General features: G+C 43.3%; 1 protein-coding gene across 7 annotated transcripts in view; it reads left to right on the top strand.

Moving 5' to 3' along the window:
* The window catches only part of cdc42bpab (CDC42 binding protein kinase alpha (DMPK-like) b), a 73,847-nt gene extending 59,003 nt beyond the window's left edge, over window positions 1-14,844 (top strand). Inside the window, exons 20-44 of one of the 7 annotated variants that reach the window (XM_061052569.1) lie at window positions 172-277; window positions 467-615; window positions 723-814; window positions 1,466-1,542; window positions 1,774-1,821; window positions 3,490-3,528; window positions 4,160-4,276; window positions 5,102-5,185; window positions 5,287-5,392; window positions 5,563-5,699; window positions 5,930-6,069; window positions 6,858-6,939; window positions 7,048-7,267; window positions 7,642-7,704; window positions 7,862-8,115; window positions 8,233-8,357; window positions 8,493-8,707; window positions 8,923-9,020; window positions 9,271-9,355; window positions 9,613-9,736; window positions 9,939-10,056; window positions 10,544-10,646; window positions 10,745-10,902; window positions 11,832-11,906; window positions 14,314-14,844. In XM_061052569.1, the coding sequence (XP_060908552.1) occupies window positions 172-277; window positions 467-615; window positions 723-814; window positions 1,466-1,542; window positions 1,774-1,821; window positions 3,490-3,528; window positions 4,160-4,276; window positions 5,102-5,185; window positions 5,287-5,392; window positions 5,563-5,699; window positions 5,930-6,069; window positions 6,858-6,939; window positions 7,048-7,267; window positions 7,642-7,704; window positions 7,862-8,115; window positions 8,233-8,357; window positions 8,493-8,707; window positions 8,923-9,020; window positions 9,271-9,355; window positions 9,613-9,736; window positions 9,939-10,056; window positions 10,544-10,646; window positions 10,745-10,902; window positions 11,832-11,906; window positions 14,314-14,445 (2,947 nt within the window). In that variant the 3' untranslated portion in view covers window positions 14,446-14,844. Of the gene's footprint in view, window positions 1-171; window positions 278-466; window positions 616-722; window positions 815-1,465; window positions 1,543-1,773; window positions 1,822-3,489; window positions 3,529-4,159; window positions 4,277-5,101; window positions 5,186-5,286; window positions 5,393-5,562; window positions 5,700-5,929; window positions 6,070-6,857; window positions 6,940-7,047; window positions 7,268-7,641; window positions 7,705-7,861; window positions 8,116-8,232; window positions 8,358-8,492; window positions 8,708-8,922; window positions 9,021-9,270; window positions 9,356-9,612; window positions 9,737-9,938; window positions 10,057-10,528; window positions 10,647-10,744; window positions 10,903-11,831; window positions 11,907-14,313 lie in introns of all 7 variants that reach the window. The other 6 variants (XM_061052568.1, XM_061052570.1, XM_061052571.1 and 3 more) reach the window with 6 other exon arrangements.
* The last annotated feature ends 1,160 nt before the right edge of the window (window positions 14,845-16,004 follow it).

Genomic DNA, 16,004 nt, shown 5'->3' with positions numbered 1-16,004 from the left:
TTAAAGCTCTTATCTTAAACTGGTGTACAAGAGGACAATATTGTCTGTGTGTGGATCTGCTACTACATAAGCAGTGTCTTAGGATTGATGTGTATGAGTGAAAGTAGGTCTTTGGAATGTGTTTCTCATGTGCAGTAAAGTAAATAATGTGTAAATGTTTGTTCTCTGCAGGGTGAGTGATGAAAAGGATGCTCGAGGCTACCTTCAGGCTCTGGCCACTAAGATGACGGAGGAGCTGGAGGGGCTGAGAAACACCAGCCTGGGAGCGAGAGCCACGGTGAAATACACATTTTCAATTTCTTTTCCAACTGCTCTGTGTGACTAAACGTTTAGAAATGTGGATAATAGATCAATTATCTGGATTTGTTAAATATACATTTCTCGTCTCTTTTTGTGCCTCTCTTTCTTTCTTGAACTACATCTTCTCTGTTTGGCTTTAACTTACTCTTCTGTGTCTCTTTATCAGGACATGCCGTGGAAGATGCGGCGCTTTGCCAAGCTGGACATGTCGGCTCGTCTGGAGCTGCAGTCGGCCTTGGATGCCGAGATCAGAGCCAAGCAGAGCATCCAGGATGAACTGAACAAGGTCAAGGCAAACAGCATCTCCACAGAATGGTAATACACAACAGAAGCAGTGACTGCTCTCACCTTAATGACAGGAGGATACTTTTGTTTTAAGGGATTTCTCTGGATTGTATTTCATGCATTGTTGTTTCTACCAGTAAACTGCAGGATGTGGAAAGCAAGAACCAGGAGCTCCTGGCTGAAATCGACAGGCTGAAGAAAGAGACGGAGGAGCTGCGGCTACGAAGGGGTAGGACTTGAAATAACTTAAGTTTAGATCTTCTTGTTGTAGTGCTAATTGTTTCTTGGTTTATAGGGACACAAATGAATGAATGTTACAAATCTGTGAAGGCAGCTAAACTGCTTAACGTGAATAATTAGCGGTTATGTCACACATCCCATGTACGGAGGCTGTAGTCCTCGTTGCAGCAGCCACGGGTTCGAATTCTACTTAGGCCTTTTGCTGAATGTCATCTCCATATTTCCTGTCTCTCTTCAGCTGGCCTATCTAATAAAGGCAAAAATGCCCACAAACATCTTAAAACAAAATAATGCAGAAACAGAAACCTTAAGCTTGTTCATTAATTGAACAAACATCACAGTCTTGTAGAGCCTCAAACACAAAAAGCATGATTTGTCAAATATACGAAGTTAATAGAATACGTAGACTGTCGACAGTAGAATGGACACAAACATTATTAGCTTTGCGTGCGAGATTATCACAGGAGGTCTTAAGTCAGCCGCCATATTATGAGAATAAAATCATGTGCTGTGTAAATGAAAATGTATTGTTACTGAGGTCATATGAAACAGTCCTGTGACTCATTTAATGTAAGTAAGGCTTTGATGTTTCAATATCTCGTACTTATCCACGGTCGTGTTATTTGTTCTGTGTCTGTAGGCGTCAAGCACCAGGATTCCCAGAATTCTTTCCTGGCTTTCCTAAATGCCCCGACCTCGGCCCTCGACCAGTTTGATGTAAGTATATAAAAACACTCCTCGCAGGGGCTGACTGAAACACAGCTGACGTGATTAACCTTATATGTATAGGTCTGGAATTAAAGATGTAAAATCATCATTGCTAACGTTCATGACATTATATTTGTGCTTTTTTTTGTACTTTTGTTTGCTCACATGAATTTTTCCAAAACCTTTCTTTTTGTTTTAATCTTTTTGGTTGTTTCTTTGCTTCAATCTGTGGTACGTCAGGACTCTTATTCCTCATCGTCATCTTCTTTAATTGAGTTTTGGGAAGACGTAAGTGTCCCTGTGTTAGGCAGAGGTCTATGTGTGTGTGTACATGTGACAGTAGCTGTATGCTGTAGGACTCTGAGCTGATACAACAGTATAGATCTGTGTATACTAGATATTACAGATATGCCAGTCTGTGCCTGTGCATTAGCTTAGCTGTGAAGAAGAACAGAGCCACTGCAAAATAAATCAGTCCAGAGCTACACATGATTCCTTTTCAAACAACACATGGAATGAGATGGATTCATGTTATCTCAGTTCATATGAATTCATTTTCTTCAGTTGCTCTAGTGAAGATGGATTGTTTTGCAGTGGGCTGCCTTTGTACTCAGCTGCTTGCAAGTCCATATTGGCTGGTGGGCTCAACTTTGGCTTTCTAGTGCTAGTTCTCGGGTTTGAAAAAAAAAACAAAGTACGCTGTTATAAAATAAATCTTTCATAGCGTTTAGCAAAAACAAAAAGCAACTTAAGTTGTAACAGTGTATCATACTAACTATCTGTGCTCCTCTCCTCCAATCATCATGTTTATTTTGATCCATTTGTACTCGTGTGTCCTCTTCAGCCTCCCTCCCTCACGTAACCCTTGTGGATAAACAATAATGAACTACAGTGATTCCCAACTAAGCCTACTGGTTCCCATGCTGGTACTTGTAGAAATCTCAACTAATAAACTGAACCCATGTAAACCAAGTGAACTAAACCTGACTGAGATAACAATGACAAACTCTAAATGTTCAATTAAATACATCTGAGTCGTTTCGTTTCTGGCATAAAAACAACAACTGGTGCATGGGACCAGTAACTGGTGAGATCCTGACTTCATTTACAACAACAAATATTCTGCTCTTCAACCTGAGTCGTTGTATGAAAACGAATAAGTGAGAACTAAATGTAATCTTAATTACAAGAGCTTGACAATGTTAGCTAAAAGTGATGTATACACAGGTGAAAGAGTTGATTTAAAAAAAGAGAATAAAAAGTTGAAGGTGTTGGTAATGTAATAGTTAAGGATTTTAAATAGTTGGGTCAAAGTATAGTTACAATAGTTAGCTAACTCAGTCGATGAATAGTTAAATATTGAGCAAAAAAGAAAGAATGAGCTGTCAAATGAAAAAGCCAAAAGTACCAGTTATTGATAAATCTTTAATGGTCAGCTGACAGTAACAGAAAGTAAAAGTAATGGAGAAGCAGTTAAAACATTTAGCTTAAAGTTAACGTTAATGAGGTGATATAATTAGCTTAAAGTATTGATAAGCAGTTGAAAAACACTAATAAAAATGGAAATCATCAGCTGAATATATTTCTCCTTTTTTAATGTTGGTTCCCTCATCTTGGTCTCAGCTACAGAGTGACCTTAAAGGAGATTTTCGAACCAGACTTAAAGATGGTAGACGTGTGTGCACATGTCTCTACGTTTGCCTGTTCTAGTCTGTTGATTTATATCTATACACAATAATATAACACAGTTGATGAAGAGAGCTCAGCTGAGTAAGGTAACCTCACATCAAACATTTGAAGGTTGGGAACCACTGGTTGAATGTAATACAGGCTTCTTTCACCATGTCAGTGTTTCTTCCTCAGTGTGTTAAACGTGTGTTTTCATCTCTATTTGCCTTCGTTGATATTCACTCATCTCTCTGTCTCTGCCACTCTCTGCCTCTCCCGCCACTGAAGCGCTCGCCATCCGTTGGCCCAGCTAGCAAAGGCAGACGTGTAAGCACCATCACTGCACTCTGATTTCTTTTCTTTTTTTTGATCTAGCTTTTGTTTTTAAATGTGCTTCTTGTTGGTGTCTGGTTTGATGTTCAGTATGTGTTTGCACTTCCTTCCTTTTTTTTTGTGACTGTCTGGTTGCATGGCGGGGGTCCTGAAAACCGTCTTTTTCTCATTGTTGTTTTGTGAAAGGCATTATTGTTTGTTGATTTTTCATACTTAAACGACGAGGGGTATTTCCTGTGTTGTCTAGAAAGATGAATGTCTGTGCGTCTGTTCTTGTTATTCTGAGAAGCTTTGTGATTGGCCATGCATGGTGTACGGTGAAAGCTGTTGTGTTTCAGCATGGTCATTTGGCTGTGATGTTGTGGTTATCTTTATAAGTCGTGTGGATATGGCCACATATCCTGACCACAAAGTCTGTTGATACTGTTTGACCCTGTTCTCTAAGCATGGGAGCATATTGTCTGTATTTAGTTTAACACTCTGCTTCTCCTTCTGTCTCCTCCCCTCCTCCTCTTGTCGTCCTCTGCCCTGTTTCTCATCCTCCTTTCTTCCACCCTCTCTGATTCTCCAAACCTATACTCTGCTGTGTCCCCTCCACTCCTCCATCTTGCTGCTCTCCTTTCAGGTGGACTCTATTGACTTCACCCCCTCCAACACTCCATCCCGGGAAGATGACCCTAAGTCCCACCTCAAGTCCCGCTCGCGTTCACCCTCCATGGCTAGTGATATGGAGCCTATAGAGGTCAGATCAGTTCTTAGTCTTAGGAATAAACGTACATGTTTCTGTGTAAAAGCTGGTATCATACCAGGAAGATTTTCTAAAAGAGGTCTTTAATAATAAAAGCTTTGCTACGTGGTTAAGCTGAAAACAAAGTCACATTTGAACAGTGGTAGGATCTGGTTTCCCATCCTGTTGTCACAAGATTGAAAACCTAATCAAGATCTTACATGACATGTGAATGTCGGGCATGTTGAGGATCAAGAAGAAGAAAAACGAATCCCTAATATTCCTTGTATCAGTTGAGTCGACCTGCTAACAGCTACTTATAATTCAGATACTCACAATTATAGAGACACACGAGCAGTAAAACAAAAAGAAAGGGGAATATTAAGGCCAGCAGTAGACATGAATCAATAATGAACACAAGGTGATGTTAGACTTCTGTTAATAGGATTCCTGTAGTGAATATCAGAGTCCTGATGGTGAGATATGCTCTCTTAAAACCTCTATGGGGGCAGCTACCACCTAGAAGAAAATAAGAAGTGATCAATGAGCCATCTAAAAGGAGTTAAATTAACATGGGATGTGAACAAAAATATACTCTCAGATTCTACTAATGTGAAACTTTGTGAAACTAAAGACAACATGTGAATACTAAACGTATTGAATTGTGTAACCTCCATCATGAACGACCTCTCGTCGTACTCACAGAATTTGCTCTCCTCGTCTTTTTCTTCTTGAGAAGATTAAACATAGTTTCATGTCACCCTGACACTGATGAAAACTCATCCTGGTTCCAGTGTAGTTTCTCACTCTTTCATGTTTGTGTGGACTCGTTCATTGCAGTTGATCGACCATCCTCCTCGTACAGTCCAGACCCCGACCATGCGCTCAGGAGGGTACGGGAGTATTGGACGCTCCTCACCTAAGGTCAGACATTTCTCTTTATCACATAAAGACACAGTGTATGTAACATACTGGCTGATTATGTGTTTCTTAATATCTGATTCTATATAACTCGTTATCCACAGCCCAAAGCTCATCAGTTTGTGGTGAAGTCATTCAACACGCCCACTAAGTGTAACCAGTGCACATCCCTCATGGTGGGACTCATACGTCAAGGCTGTACATGTGAAGGTAAGAAACCCACAGAGAAGTGAAGTCTCTACTAGACACCCACCATGTATCAAATGTTACTGTAATAGTTCAGACGTACATTATATTCTCTTATCTTTTTTAAGTCTAATCTTTGATAAGTCAGAGCTCCAGTTTGTCTCCGTCTTGACTCTGTCTCTCTCCTCTTCCAGTGTGTAACTTCTCTTGCCATGTAACATGTGCGGACAAGGCCCCTGCTGTGTGCCCTGTGCCCCAGGACCAGACCAAGGGTCCGCTGGGTATCGACCCTCAGAGGGGGATTGGCACTGCGTATGAAGGGCACGTCAGGGTGAGTGATGCTAATAAAGACCGGTTGTCTCTGTCCCGACATGACGACTTTGTTTATTGAATATTCAGATCAAAACTATGACCTTCAGACAAACCCTTTTTTTAAGTTGGTTACTGTATCTAAAACAAAACATGTTAACTTTCCATAGTAACACAAACGAAGATATTTTGATGGCTTTGGTTCAGGTTCATGTATTATAACACGTTAACATGTCTTTGTCTGGGTTCTAGGTGCCTAAACCAACAGGCGTGAAGAAGGGCTGGCAGAGGGCGATGGCCGTAGTGTGTGACTTTAAACTGTTTCTCTACGAACTGGGAGAGGGAAAAGCCACGCAGCCGAGTGTAGTAGTCAGCCAAGTCATCGATATGAGGTAGGACAAACACTTCTTCATGGGTTCAAACACTTCACTCACTTATTTTCTATCTGAACATCTTGAATATTCAGCTGCAGCATCTTCACACAGTTAACAAAGTTGTTACTGTGTGATGCAAACAAGCAATATAACATGTCCACATACTCAAGATACTTCTACAGACACAAGCAACCACCAGTATATTTATTTTCTAGTCCTCTGACTACTCAAAGCACTTTCACACAGCAGGTCACACCTACACATTCACACACTGATGGTAGAGGCTGCTAAGTAAAGTGACCATCAGTATTAACTCATCCATTCATACACATTCACACGCCGCTGATGCAGCAGCGGGGGAAATTAAGGTTTGAGTGTCTTGCCCAAGCACACATACAGTACTGTAGACATGTGGCTGCAGGAGCTGGGGATCGAACCCCAAACATACCGGGTGAGAGATGACAAACTCACAGAGCCTCAGCCGCCCCTAATCAATCAAGCTATTTCTCATCTTAATGATGATGTGGAATAAAAATGAAGAAATTACATTTATAGTTTGTCAATGGCTGCTGTTTGTCGTCAGCTTTTTTTTGTCTTACAATGAAACATAAAACAGCGAGTCTTCCAAAGGGAGAAGGGTTGAGAGAGTTTTTAACATTTTGATAAATACAGGACTAAAAGATTTAAAAGATGATCAAATACTTAATGATGACATTTATTTCATTCAACTCAATACTTAACTCATCATTGCAGTGTTTGTTCCTGCTTGTCTTACCTGTGAGTTCTGTCCTGTTCTTATTTTCCAGGGATGAAGAGTTTTCTGTCAGTTCTGTCCTGGCCTCTGATGTCATCCATGCCAGCCGCAAAGACATCCCCTGTATATTCAGAGTGAGTCCCCTATATTGTCAAAAACAAAAACATTCTAAATACTCTAGATACTAAATTCTGAAGGAATATTTAAACACCTTATTCGACCCGTCCTTCTTTTCTCTGTAGGTGACAGCGTCCCAGCTCTCCCCCTCCAGCAGCCACAAGCCCTCCATCCTGATCCTGGCCGACAGCGATCAGGAGAGGAACAAATGGGTGGGCCTCCTCAACGAGCTCCATCGCATCCTCAAGAAGAACAAGCTCAAGGAGCGCTTTGTCTACGTCCCCAAGGAGGCCTACGACAGCACTCTGCCGCTCATCAAGACAACACAGTCTGCTGCTATCATAGGTGGGCCAGGACGAATCACATTGCTGCTGAAAAAACCACCAGAGAGTCTGAAAAGTCTAACACGACGAGAGCATTTAAACACATCTCTGTAAAAGGAGCTCTTTGTGTTTTTCTGGCTACAGTTCAATCAAGAGCTAAGATTTTGTTTTTGTAACCTGATTTCTGTTTAGTCATCCTCTCATAGTTATTTGTATATCTGCAGCAGAGTTTAGTTGTTTCTCATAGAGCTGTTTCCAAAGACAACCAACTAATTAGTGAAGCTCTGAGCCCGACAGTCTGGAGTTACCTGGTTCTGTAAACCCAGCCTTTCTGCACTTCTGTGTCTCCTAACTGGCACTGAAATGGTCATCTTGCTTCTTTTGCTCCACCCTCAGATCACGAGCGTGTCGCCCTGGGCAACGAGGAAGGTCTCTTTGTCATCCATGTCACCAAAGACGGTAAGATCTTTTATTTAAGATATGCTCTGTGCTGTAAGAAAGTAAACATAGTTAAAAGATGAAGTGATGATGCTTGTCTTTATTTCATTCCTGTCCTCTCCACAAACGACTTTCTCCCAACTTATTCACTCAAACCTGGTTCTCCCTGCATTCTTAGAAATAATCCGGGTGGGGGACAACAAGAAGGTGCACCACATTGACCTTATTCTCCAGGAGCAGCTGCTGGCAGTCATCTCCGGCAGGAACCGCCACGTCCGTCTCTTCCCTACACAGGCCCTGGACGGCCGTGAGACGGAGTCCTACAAGCTGGCTGAGACTAAGGGCTGCCAATCCATCGTCTCCGGTCCCGTCCGCAACGGCTCGCTCACCTGCCTCTGCGTGGCCATGAAGAGGCAAATCATATGCTACGAGGTCAGAAAATAGAAAAAAACAAAAGATTCTTCTTCGCTAACTTGAGCTTTATGTTCTTTTGTTCTTTTATAAGCTGCTGTAAAAAAAACAGTTTTGTATCTTCATTCTGCTCTTCAGGTGAATAAGAGTAAAGCACGTCACCGCCGACTGAGGGAGCTGCAGGCTCCGGGGCCCGTTCAGTGGATGGGTCTGCTCAGTGAGCGGCTTTATGTGGGGTATCAGTCTGGCTTCACACGCTACAGGTAATCTACATGGTGATCTCATATGTTTGCAATGAAGATGTTTCTCTAGTGGATTTAAAGTCCATTGTTTTAGAACGACTTTCAGATTGTTTATTTCTAATGAATCTGACTCTGTGTTTCTGAAAACCTCCACAGTGTCCACGGGGACATGTCTCCTGTCAACCTGCTCCACAATGAGGACCACACCCTTGCCTTCATCCCCCAGCAGGGCCTGGATGCCCTCTGTGCTGTGGAGATTTCCAGCAAGGAGCTGCTGCTGTGTTTTAGTTCCATCGGAGTGTATGTGGACTCACAAGGCCGCAGGTCTCGTCAGCAGGAGCTGATGTGGCCGGCGACGCCGCTTGCTGCCTGTGAGTGATGGAAATACTAAAAGTTTAGATGGTGATGAAATGAAGGGGCGGGTTTAAAGTTTTAAAAAACATGTCCACTGTGTAACTAGTTACATAGTGCTCTGAATCATAAACTGATTTAGTAAGAAAGAATAAATAAAAAGATTTGTTTACTGTAGAGAGGCAATAAAGTGAATCAAAGATGTAAAACAAGTCCTGTTTGTTTCTGTGTCCAGGCTACAACGCCCCCTACCTGTCAGTGTACAGTGAGAATGCTGTGGATGTGTTTGATGTCAACACTATGGAGTGGATTCAGACCATCCCACTCAAGAAGGTCAGTGCTGTGGACTAGTGAACGCTGTGTATATAAAATTACTGAATTATTAAGTCAATCAGACAACTCAGGGCATCTCTGGCTCCACCTGGTGGATTAGATGTATTAACACTGTTAGCCCATGTCACTACAGTACCTGTTTTATTTTTATGCCACCCTGTCACATGACTTTAAATTCTGCAGTACATATCTTACCAGAAATCTGTTTTTTTAAATGGATCAGTGATGGATGTCTCTGTCTCTCCCTCAGGTGCGACCTCTGAATGTTGATGGCTCTCTGAACCTGCTGGGGCTGGAAACAGTCCGGCTTATCTACTTTAGAAACAAGATGGCAGGTAAGAATCCCCGGTGTTATAAATCAAACAACTAAAAACTTCAAAAATGTTTTTAAAAAATTCTGAAATGTATTGAGTTGTGGTCTTTAAGTTGAGATGTTCATATCTGGCTGTTTCTGCTGATAGAGGCAGATGATCAAAACCAACTTTAGTTAAAGTACAAAGCCTAACATGCTGCTGTCAGCCACTAGAGTAGATCTGAAACACTTTGGAGTCTTTGATGTAAACATGCCGGTGGCTTTGTTGTGATCTTCCAGAGGGTGATGAGCTGGTCGTCCCGGAGACGTCAGACAACAGCAGGAAGCAGATGGTGCGCAGCATGAACAACAAGAGACGTTTCTCCTTCAGGGTGCCTGAGGAGGAGCGGCTTCAGCAGAGGAGGTAGTTTACCTGCTGCATGAGGCAGTGGAGACATTAATACTCTCAGGACTTTTTCAGACTTTTCCTAGATCACCATTGTATACAGAATCATTAATTTTCACTACTTTCATGGAATCATTTCCTGTGTTTGTACGGTTGAGATACAAATTGCTCCTCTTTTTTTGCTTCTGTTCATCTCTTGTATTTGCGTCTGTGATTCTAGAGAGATGCTACGAGACCCAGAGATGAGGAATAAACTGATCTCCAACCCCACAAATTTCAACCATGTGGCTCACATGGGACCAGGAGACGGGATCCAGATCCTTAAAGACCTTCCCATGGTATACACAGACACTCACATACATACTCACAGCATCCTGAAAGTGTTGACACACATAGTCATGCACTGTAGAAAAACCCAAGAACCTGTAAACGTAGGCACACTGATTGTTTGAGATGTGTATGTACTGTATGTAGATGAGCTTCAGCATCCCCCCCCTCCCCCCCCCCCCCCCCTCCAGTCTATGTTACCTCAATGTGTTCTGTTGCATGCCAACACTTCTGGCTGTACCATTATGTTCATTATGTGATGTTTAGTTGCATCACATAATGAACATCTTCACCCTCATATCCTCTAAGACACATGGAAGGTTATCTGCCCAAACCTCGTTGTCCAATCACAGACGGGCCAAAGTAGTGTTCAGTTTTACGAGCATGTAGGTTTGCAGCAGCTCCGTCCTCACTCCTGTCCCCTGCACTGCACTCTGTCTCGTGGTGCGTGTGTGTTTTTGCTCTGTGCGTGTTTTAAACTAGAACGTCCGTGTTCAGGAGAGCCGCGCGGGCTTCAGCGGATCCGTCAGCATCCCCTCCATCACCAAGAACCGTGCCGAGCCGGGCCGCTCCATGAGCGCGAGCAGCGGACTGGGCATACGTAAGTACCAGAGACTCTGAACCCTTCACAGTGAACAATATAACTTCATGTTTGGTGCTCCTCTCTGACCTCCTCCTCTCCCTCCTCTCTCTCCTCAGGCTCGTCCTCACAGAACGGCAGCGCTCTGCGCAGGGAGCTGTCAGGGGGGAGCTACGGATCCAAACGGCAGACCATGACCTCTCCCTCTGAGAGCTCCCTCTCCTCAGGCGGAGGCATGGACTGTGGCGATGCTCCACTCTCACAGTTTGACAGAGAGGTCAGTACAAACATTGAAACTGAGCATACAGCTTCATGTGCGGTTGACTATAAACATGATGAGATTTAACATAAGCGTCAATGTGTAAGAGAGGACTGAGAGTTTGCTTTAAATCAAGGTGGATCTGATCTGACAGATTGTTTGGCAGCCACTTTAAAGATCTCAAAATCGCAGTTCATGTCAACCCAACATCAGCTTTGTATGAAGCAGTCCATTAGCACGTTATGTTTGTTTCCCTGCCATGCATTGAACCAGCTTGACATGAAGTAATCCGATTTTACAAAGACACATTGTTCCCCATTGAAGAATTCCTCCCTCTATCCCATCCGTCACAAACATCCTGGCCTCTGGGTGCAGGCCTTCCACATCATCCTCCGTCTCTGACCGACCGGTTAGCCTCCTAGTGATGTCAGCGCTTCACAGCTCAATGTTTAGACTGTTAATGCCTTCCCATGATACCCCGCTGTAGGTTTGGCTCAGGCTAAGTTAATGAAGGAAATCTGAGTTATTATGTCTCTGTTAAACTTTGTACAAATGTTTTAAGACCCCGGGCTGTGGTGTCATTTAGTTAGAATCAGTCCTGTGTTGGTTTCCTGTTTAAATACGTTTAGCCCCCCCCCGCCCCTCCTACAACAGTCGACTTCCTCACACAAATAAAACAAGTAGGATCAACAGGAAATGCAGATGTGTTTTTCGGTTCTGGGCACCTTCTACCAACATCCATCCTCCCTCAAAGCGCCCGCCATCCTCCGTGTGACTCCCCATCCTCATAGCCCCATAAGCCTGGACCCTGTCTGCTTCATTCCGCCCCATGTCGCCCCATTCCTCGCCTCCCCCAACCCTCACCCAGCTGTGCCTCGCCCTCCCTACCCACCCACCCCAGCATGTTGTCTGTGGGCTGGGCGCTGAGTCTGAACTCTCCTCTGCAGTGGCAGGCAGTCTCACCGTCGGAGAAGACCCCCGATCTGAAAAGGGCTTTAAGGACCCTGCTTAGTAAGATGAAGGTAATGTCAACAGCTGCAACGACTGCACCAAACACACACCTTGAGAGCTCCGCCGTACGGATCACGCACCCACATGCACAACACAGTGTGTCCTTTCATTGTTTACAGTCACACACGTCAGCATGAGGTGCATTCATGGTCACAAAAACACAAGCTGTAACTGAAACGACCCACAGCCCCTCGCTGCACCATTTCAGCCCCGTCATGTCAGCAGCATCTGATGACTCATCACATCTATCACTGGAGCATCGGCTGCACCATCAGGCTGGCCTGTTATCATGTTTAGTTGCTGAGTAAATGGTGCTACGCTGCTGATCGGCCATTTTGCATACTTCTTCCCACTGCTGCCCACCGGCCAATCACAGAGCATGTCTGCTTCTTCACAGCTAGCTGACAGCCATGTTTCTAACAGAGGAATCTATGATTTGATATGCTGTGGTGACACATATTGATCTCTGGAAACATGAAGTAAATCACAGTGACAGTTCACTACAATTAAAGCCAGAATAAGTCTGATCTGCAGCCATGTTTGGAGTGAACTCTGCAGAACTTCTGTAGTCCAAACAGCAACAAACAGTGATGAGTGAATATGGGTGGAGAGGCTGAGCACTTTAAAACACGATGTCACATTCAAAGAGCCGGGCAGTGCTCCACACAAAGCTGGAGTCATATATGTAGCTTGTTTTAAAGAGAGCACATATATGAGAACATAAATCTGCCCGTCTACACACATTCTTTAGAGGCTTTGTGCGTGTTCGTCTTGTGTTTACTGGAACAGTTATTATTTGACACAGTATGAAGGTGAGTTGGGATGTGTTGTGTTCTGTAGCTTCACAGTGTGTGTCACTGCAGCTATAGCTTCTAGATATGTGTATGTGTGTTTTTGTGTTTTTTTTTTTTTCTGTGAAATGTTTCGAGTTCAGATTCCAGTCATGAGAAGTCGATGTAAGATAGAACTTCAATGTCATGACCTTATTTTTGTGATATGGTGTAGATCAGTGGTTCTCAACTTGTCTAGTCCTCTCTGAAAAATAGTGACCCATATTTCTGATATTTTTCAACCAATCAGATGTATTTAATAAAAAATGGTGCAGTTTGCAGCTTCCGTCAAATGTTGTGTACCTCAGATGATGCAAAAAATCTGATGGGAGAAAGAAACTAAACCAAACCAACATGTTTTTAAAAAAAGTGCTTTATAAACTGTTTGACACCAGGTTTTCTTTTCAAGCACGTACTGTACTCGCAACCCACTGAAAATAGCTCCACAACACACCTTTTGGGTCCCGCCCCACCAGTTGAGAACCACTGGTGTAGATCCTGTAGATTCCATAAAAGGCTTCTTATTTTTTGTCTCTGGCTCCACCTTGAGAGTTTTTTGTTGTTACAAATAATTTACATGAAGAGATTTGAATAAACTCCACTGATGAAGGCAGAGAGTAACAGGAACTGTGCTATGATGTTGGATGATACAGGGACTGATTAAATGCAGATCTTATTTATTAATTTGAATATGATCCCTAAAGTAGCAAGTCCTCCTCCTGGGGTCCGCTCATACAGACATGGAATTATAAGCCACACAAATGACATGATTAAAAATCTGAGGGCGAACTGGAAAAAGACAACAATCTATTTCACTTGTTTATTCTTACTCATATTTGAGTCATGTTTTGTTCTTCATACAGAGAACGTTCCTCTACAATAGGAGTTTAAAATGTATCCTGTATGGCTTCATGTACAGCTACATTGAAGAATCATAATCCCCATGTTCCTGCTCATACACAGCTGTAACAAACAGGAGACGATGAATCTCAACTTGTGAGATAATTATGAACCCACAACCCGGCTCATTATTTCTAGACTGTACAGAAAAGCACACTAAACCGCACACTGTGTGTTATAAACCTATTGTGTGTCTTTCTATTTCTTTAAGAGGGGTTCAGGGACACGTATCGTATGAGACTCCTGGTGTCATTTTTCTCCCATTAGGGAAATGCAAACCATACTGTATGTGTTACAGTTATTCACTGTATGTGTTATACAGTATGAAGTAAAGCTGCCCCCATCCCCCCATATCATCTGGCCTGCCTGCATGTTTGTTTTCCTTCAGCTGATCATTTCTGCTCAATTGAGCGCTTCATCTGCTGATGATGTGGAATGTAGTGGAAGACGAGGTGGGGGCAGGAGAAGGGGGATTCAATCTGTCCGTCCATCATCATAAACAGCACACGAGGAAGAAGCAGAGAGGAAATAAGAATATGTTGAATATGTGTCTCACAGTCTGGACACAAGTAGAGATTTGAATGTAGACACAGAGTTAGTCTCAGCTCTCACTGAATCACAAATACTCTAATAAGATGCTTCCTACATCATCTAATTCTCTTTCTTTCCCTCTCCCCTCCTCCTCCAGGACTCGGACTCCCCTCGTCACTCAACAGCCTCCAACAGCTCCACCTTCAGCAGTCCTCCCAGCCCGGCCTCCCCTCACAAGACAAAGTCCCTGTCCCTGGAGAGCACAGACCGGATGGGCTGGGACACATGAGCCTCTGCCAGCCTCTTGCCCATACCAACCCCACCCAACCACTGATCGACAGCACAGGACTCCAAACCCCCTCTCCCTCCCCCCCACCACCGCCTCCTCCATGCTCTCTGAACCCCCTTACCCCTGCCCCCCCCCCCCCCCATCACTGCCCAGAGAACTGCACCTCCTGAGGAACATTTGTCCCACTTTACAGCCTCGATTTGTCTCATCGTACTTCCAAGACGGGGCAGAAACACTAAAAACAGTCTGTCGTCTGAGGGGAATCCTGAGGGAAATGTTATCAAGAATAAGTGAAAGTGTACGTGTGTGTGTGTGTGTGTGTGTGTGTGTGTGTGTGTGTGTGTGTGTGTGTGTGTGTGTGTGTGTGTGTGTGTGTGTGTGTGTGTGTGTGTGTGTGTGTGTGTGTGTGTGTGTGTGTGTGTGTGTGTGTGTGTGTGTGTGTGTGTGTGTGTGTGTGTGTGTGTGTGTGTGTGTGTGTGTGTGTGTGTGTGTGTGTGTGTGTGTGTGTGTGTGTGTGTGTGTGTGTGTGTGTGTGTGTGTGTGTGTGTGTGTGTGTGTGTGTGTGTGTGTGTGTGTGTGAGGCTGTATGTGCCTGCCAGCGTGTGTTTGTGCATATGTTTTCAGTAAGGGCATCTGATATAGGAATTTAAAAAAGCTCCCATTTTTGCTGTCGGCAGAAGCATCAAGTTTCCCCGACACATTTCTGTCCAAGACCCCGTGGAAAGATCAATTCAGAGACTCGAACACCTCACAATGCAACAAAAGAAAAAAGAGGGTTATTGTTGAGAGAAAAAGATTTGTACTTGTACATAGGACCCTTTGGGTTTTAGGGGACAATATTTTAATTTATTTATCATTCTAAGACAAGGAAAGGGAGGTCCGCTTCATAGCCTGAATCAAGCGGGTGGAGTTTAAACCCCCTCCTCACTTCCCTCAGTCGTTTCTCTTTGGGTGCTTCAAAATTTGAAAATAGAAAAAAAAAAAACGTGAGAGAAAGAAAAGTTATGATTTTATTTTCTGTTTTTTGTTTTGTTTTTTGTTTTTTTGCTCATGATACTAAGTGCAGTGACTTTATAATCTGTTTTAATTTGACCATCAGCTACAGCCAGCAATCTAAATGACATCACCACAGCTCCTCTGTGCTACTCTCTTCCTCATTGGTCCACTGCGAGTGACGTCATCCTGCAGCCCTGGATGTGTCATCCGTCAGAGTGTACCACGTTCCACTTCGCTCTACAACCAAACTGACAGACTCACAGGTCGCCATCACAATAATGTACATAGGTTCAAAGTAGAGAGTAATATATGATACGTAAGAGACTTTAGAGAACTACACGGGAAAGAAAAAATCCTCTTTGAATTGAGTTTTCCTTTGTTTTGAGTGATTTGGGGTTGTATTCACACAAAAAGCCATTTTAAACCACTTTCCAGTTTTTTTTTTGTTTTTTTTACCGATTGGTTTTAGATTTGTTTGTTTTATATTTTATGTGTGACACTCATTGTGTGGTTTTGCTTTTATTTTCCTCCCACTCTGTTTGCGTGTGAGTGAACAGAACTCG

The sequence above is a fragment of the Labrus mixtus genome, chromosome 12 (assembly GCF_963584025.1).
Source record: "Labrus mixtus chromosome 12, fLabMix1.1, whole genome shotgun sequence".
Lineage (NCBI taxonomy): Eukaryota > Metazoa > Chordata > Actinopteri > Labriformes > Labridae > Labrus > Labrus mixtus.
This window is presented reverse-complemented; position numbering and strand designations above follow the sequence as displayed.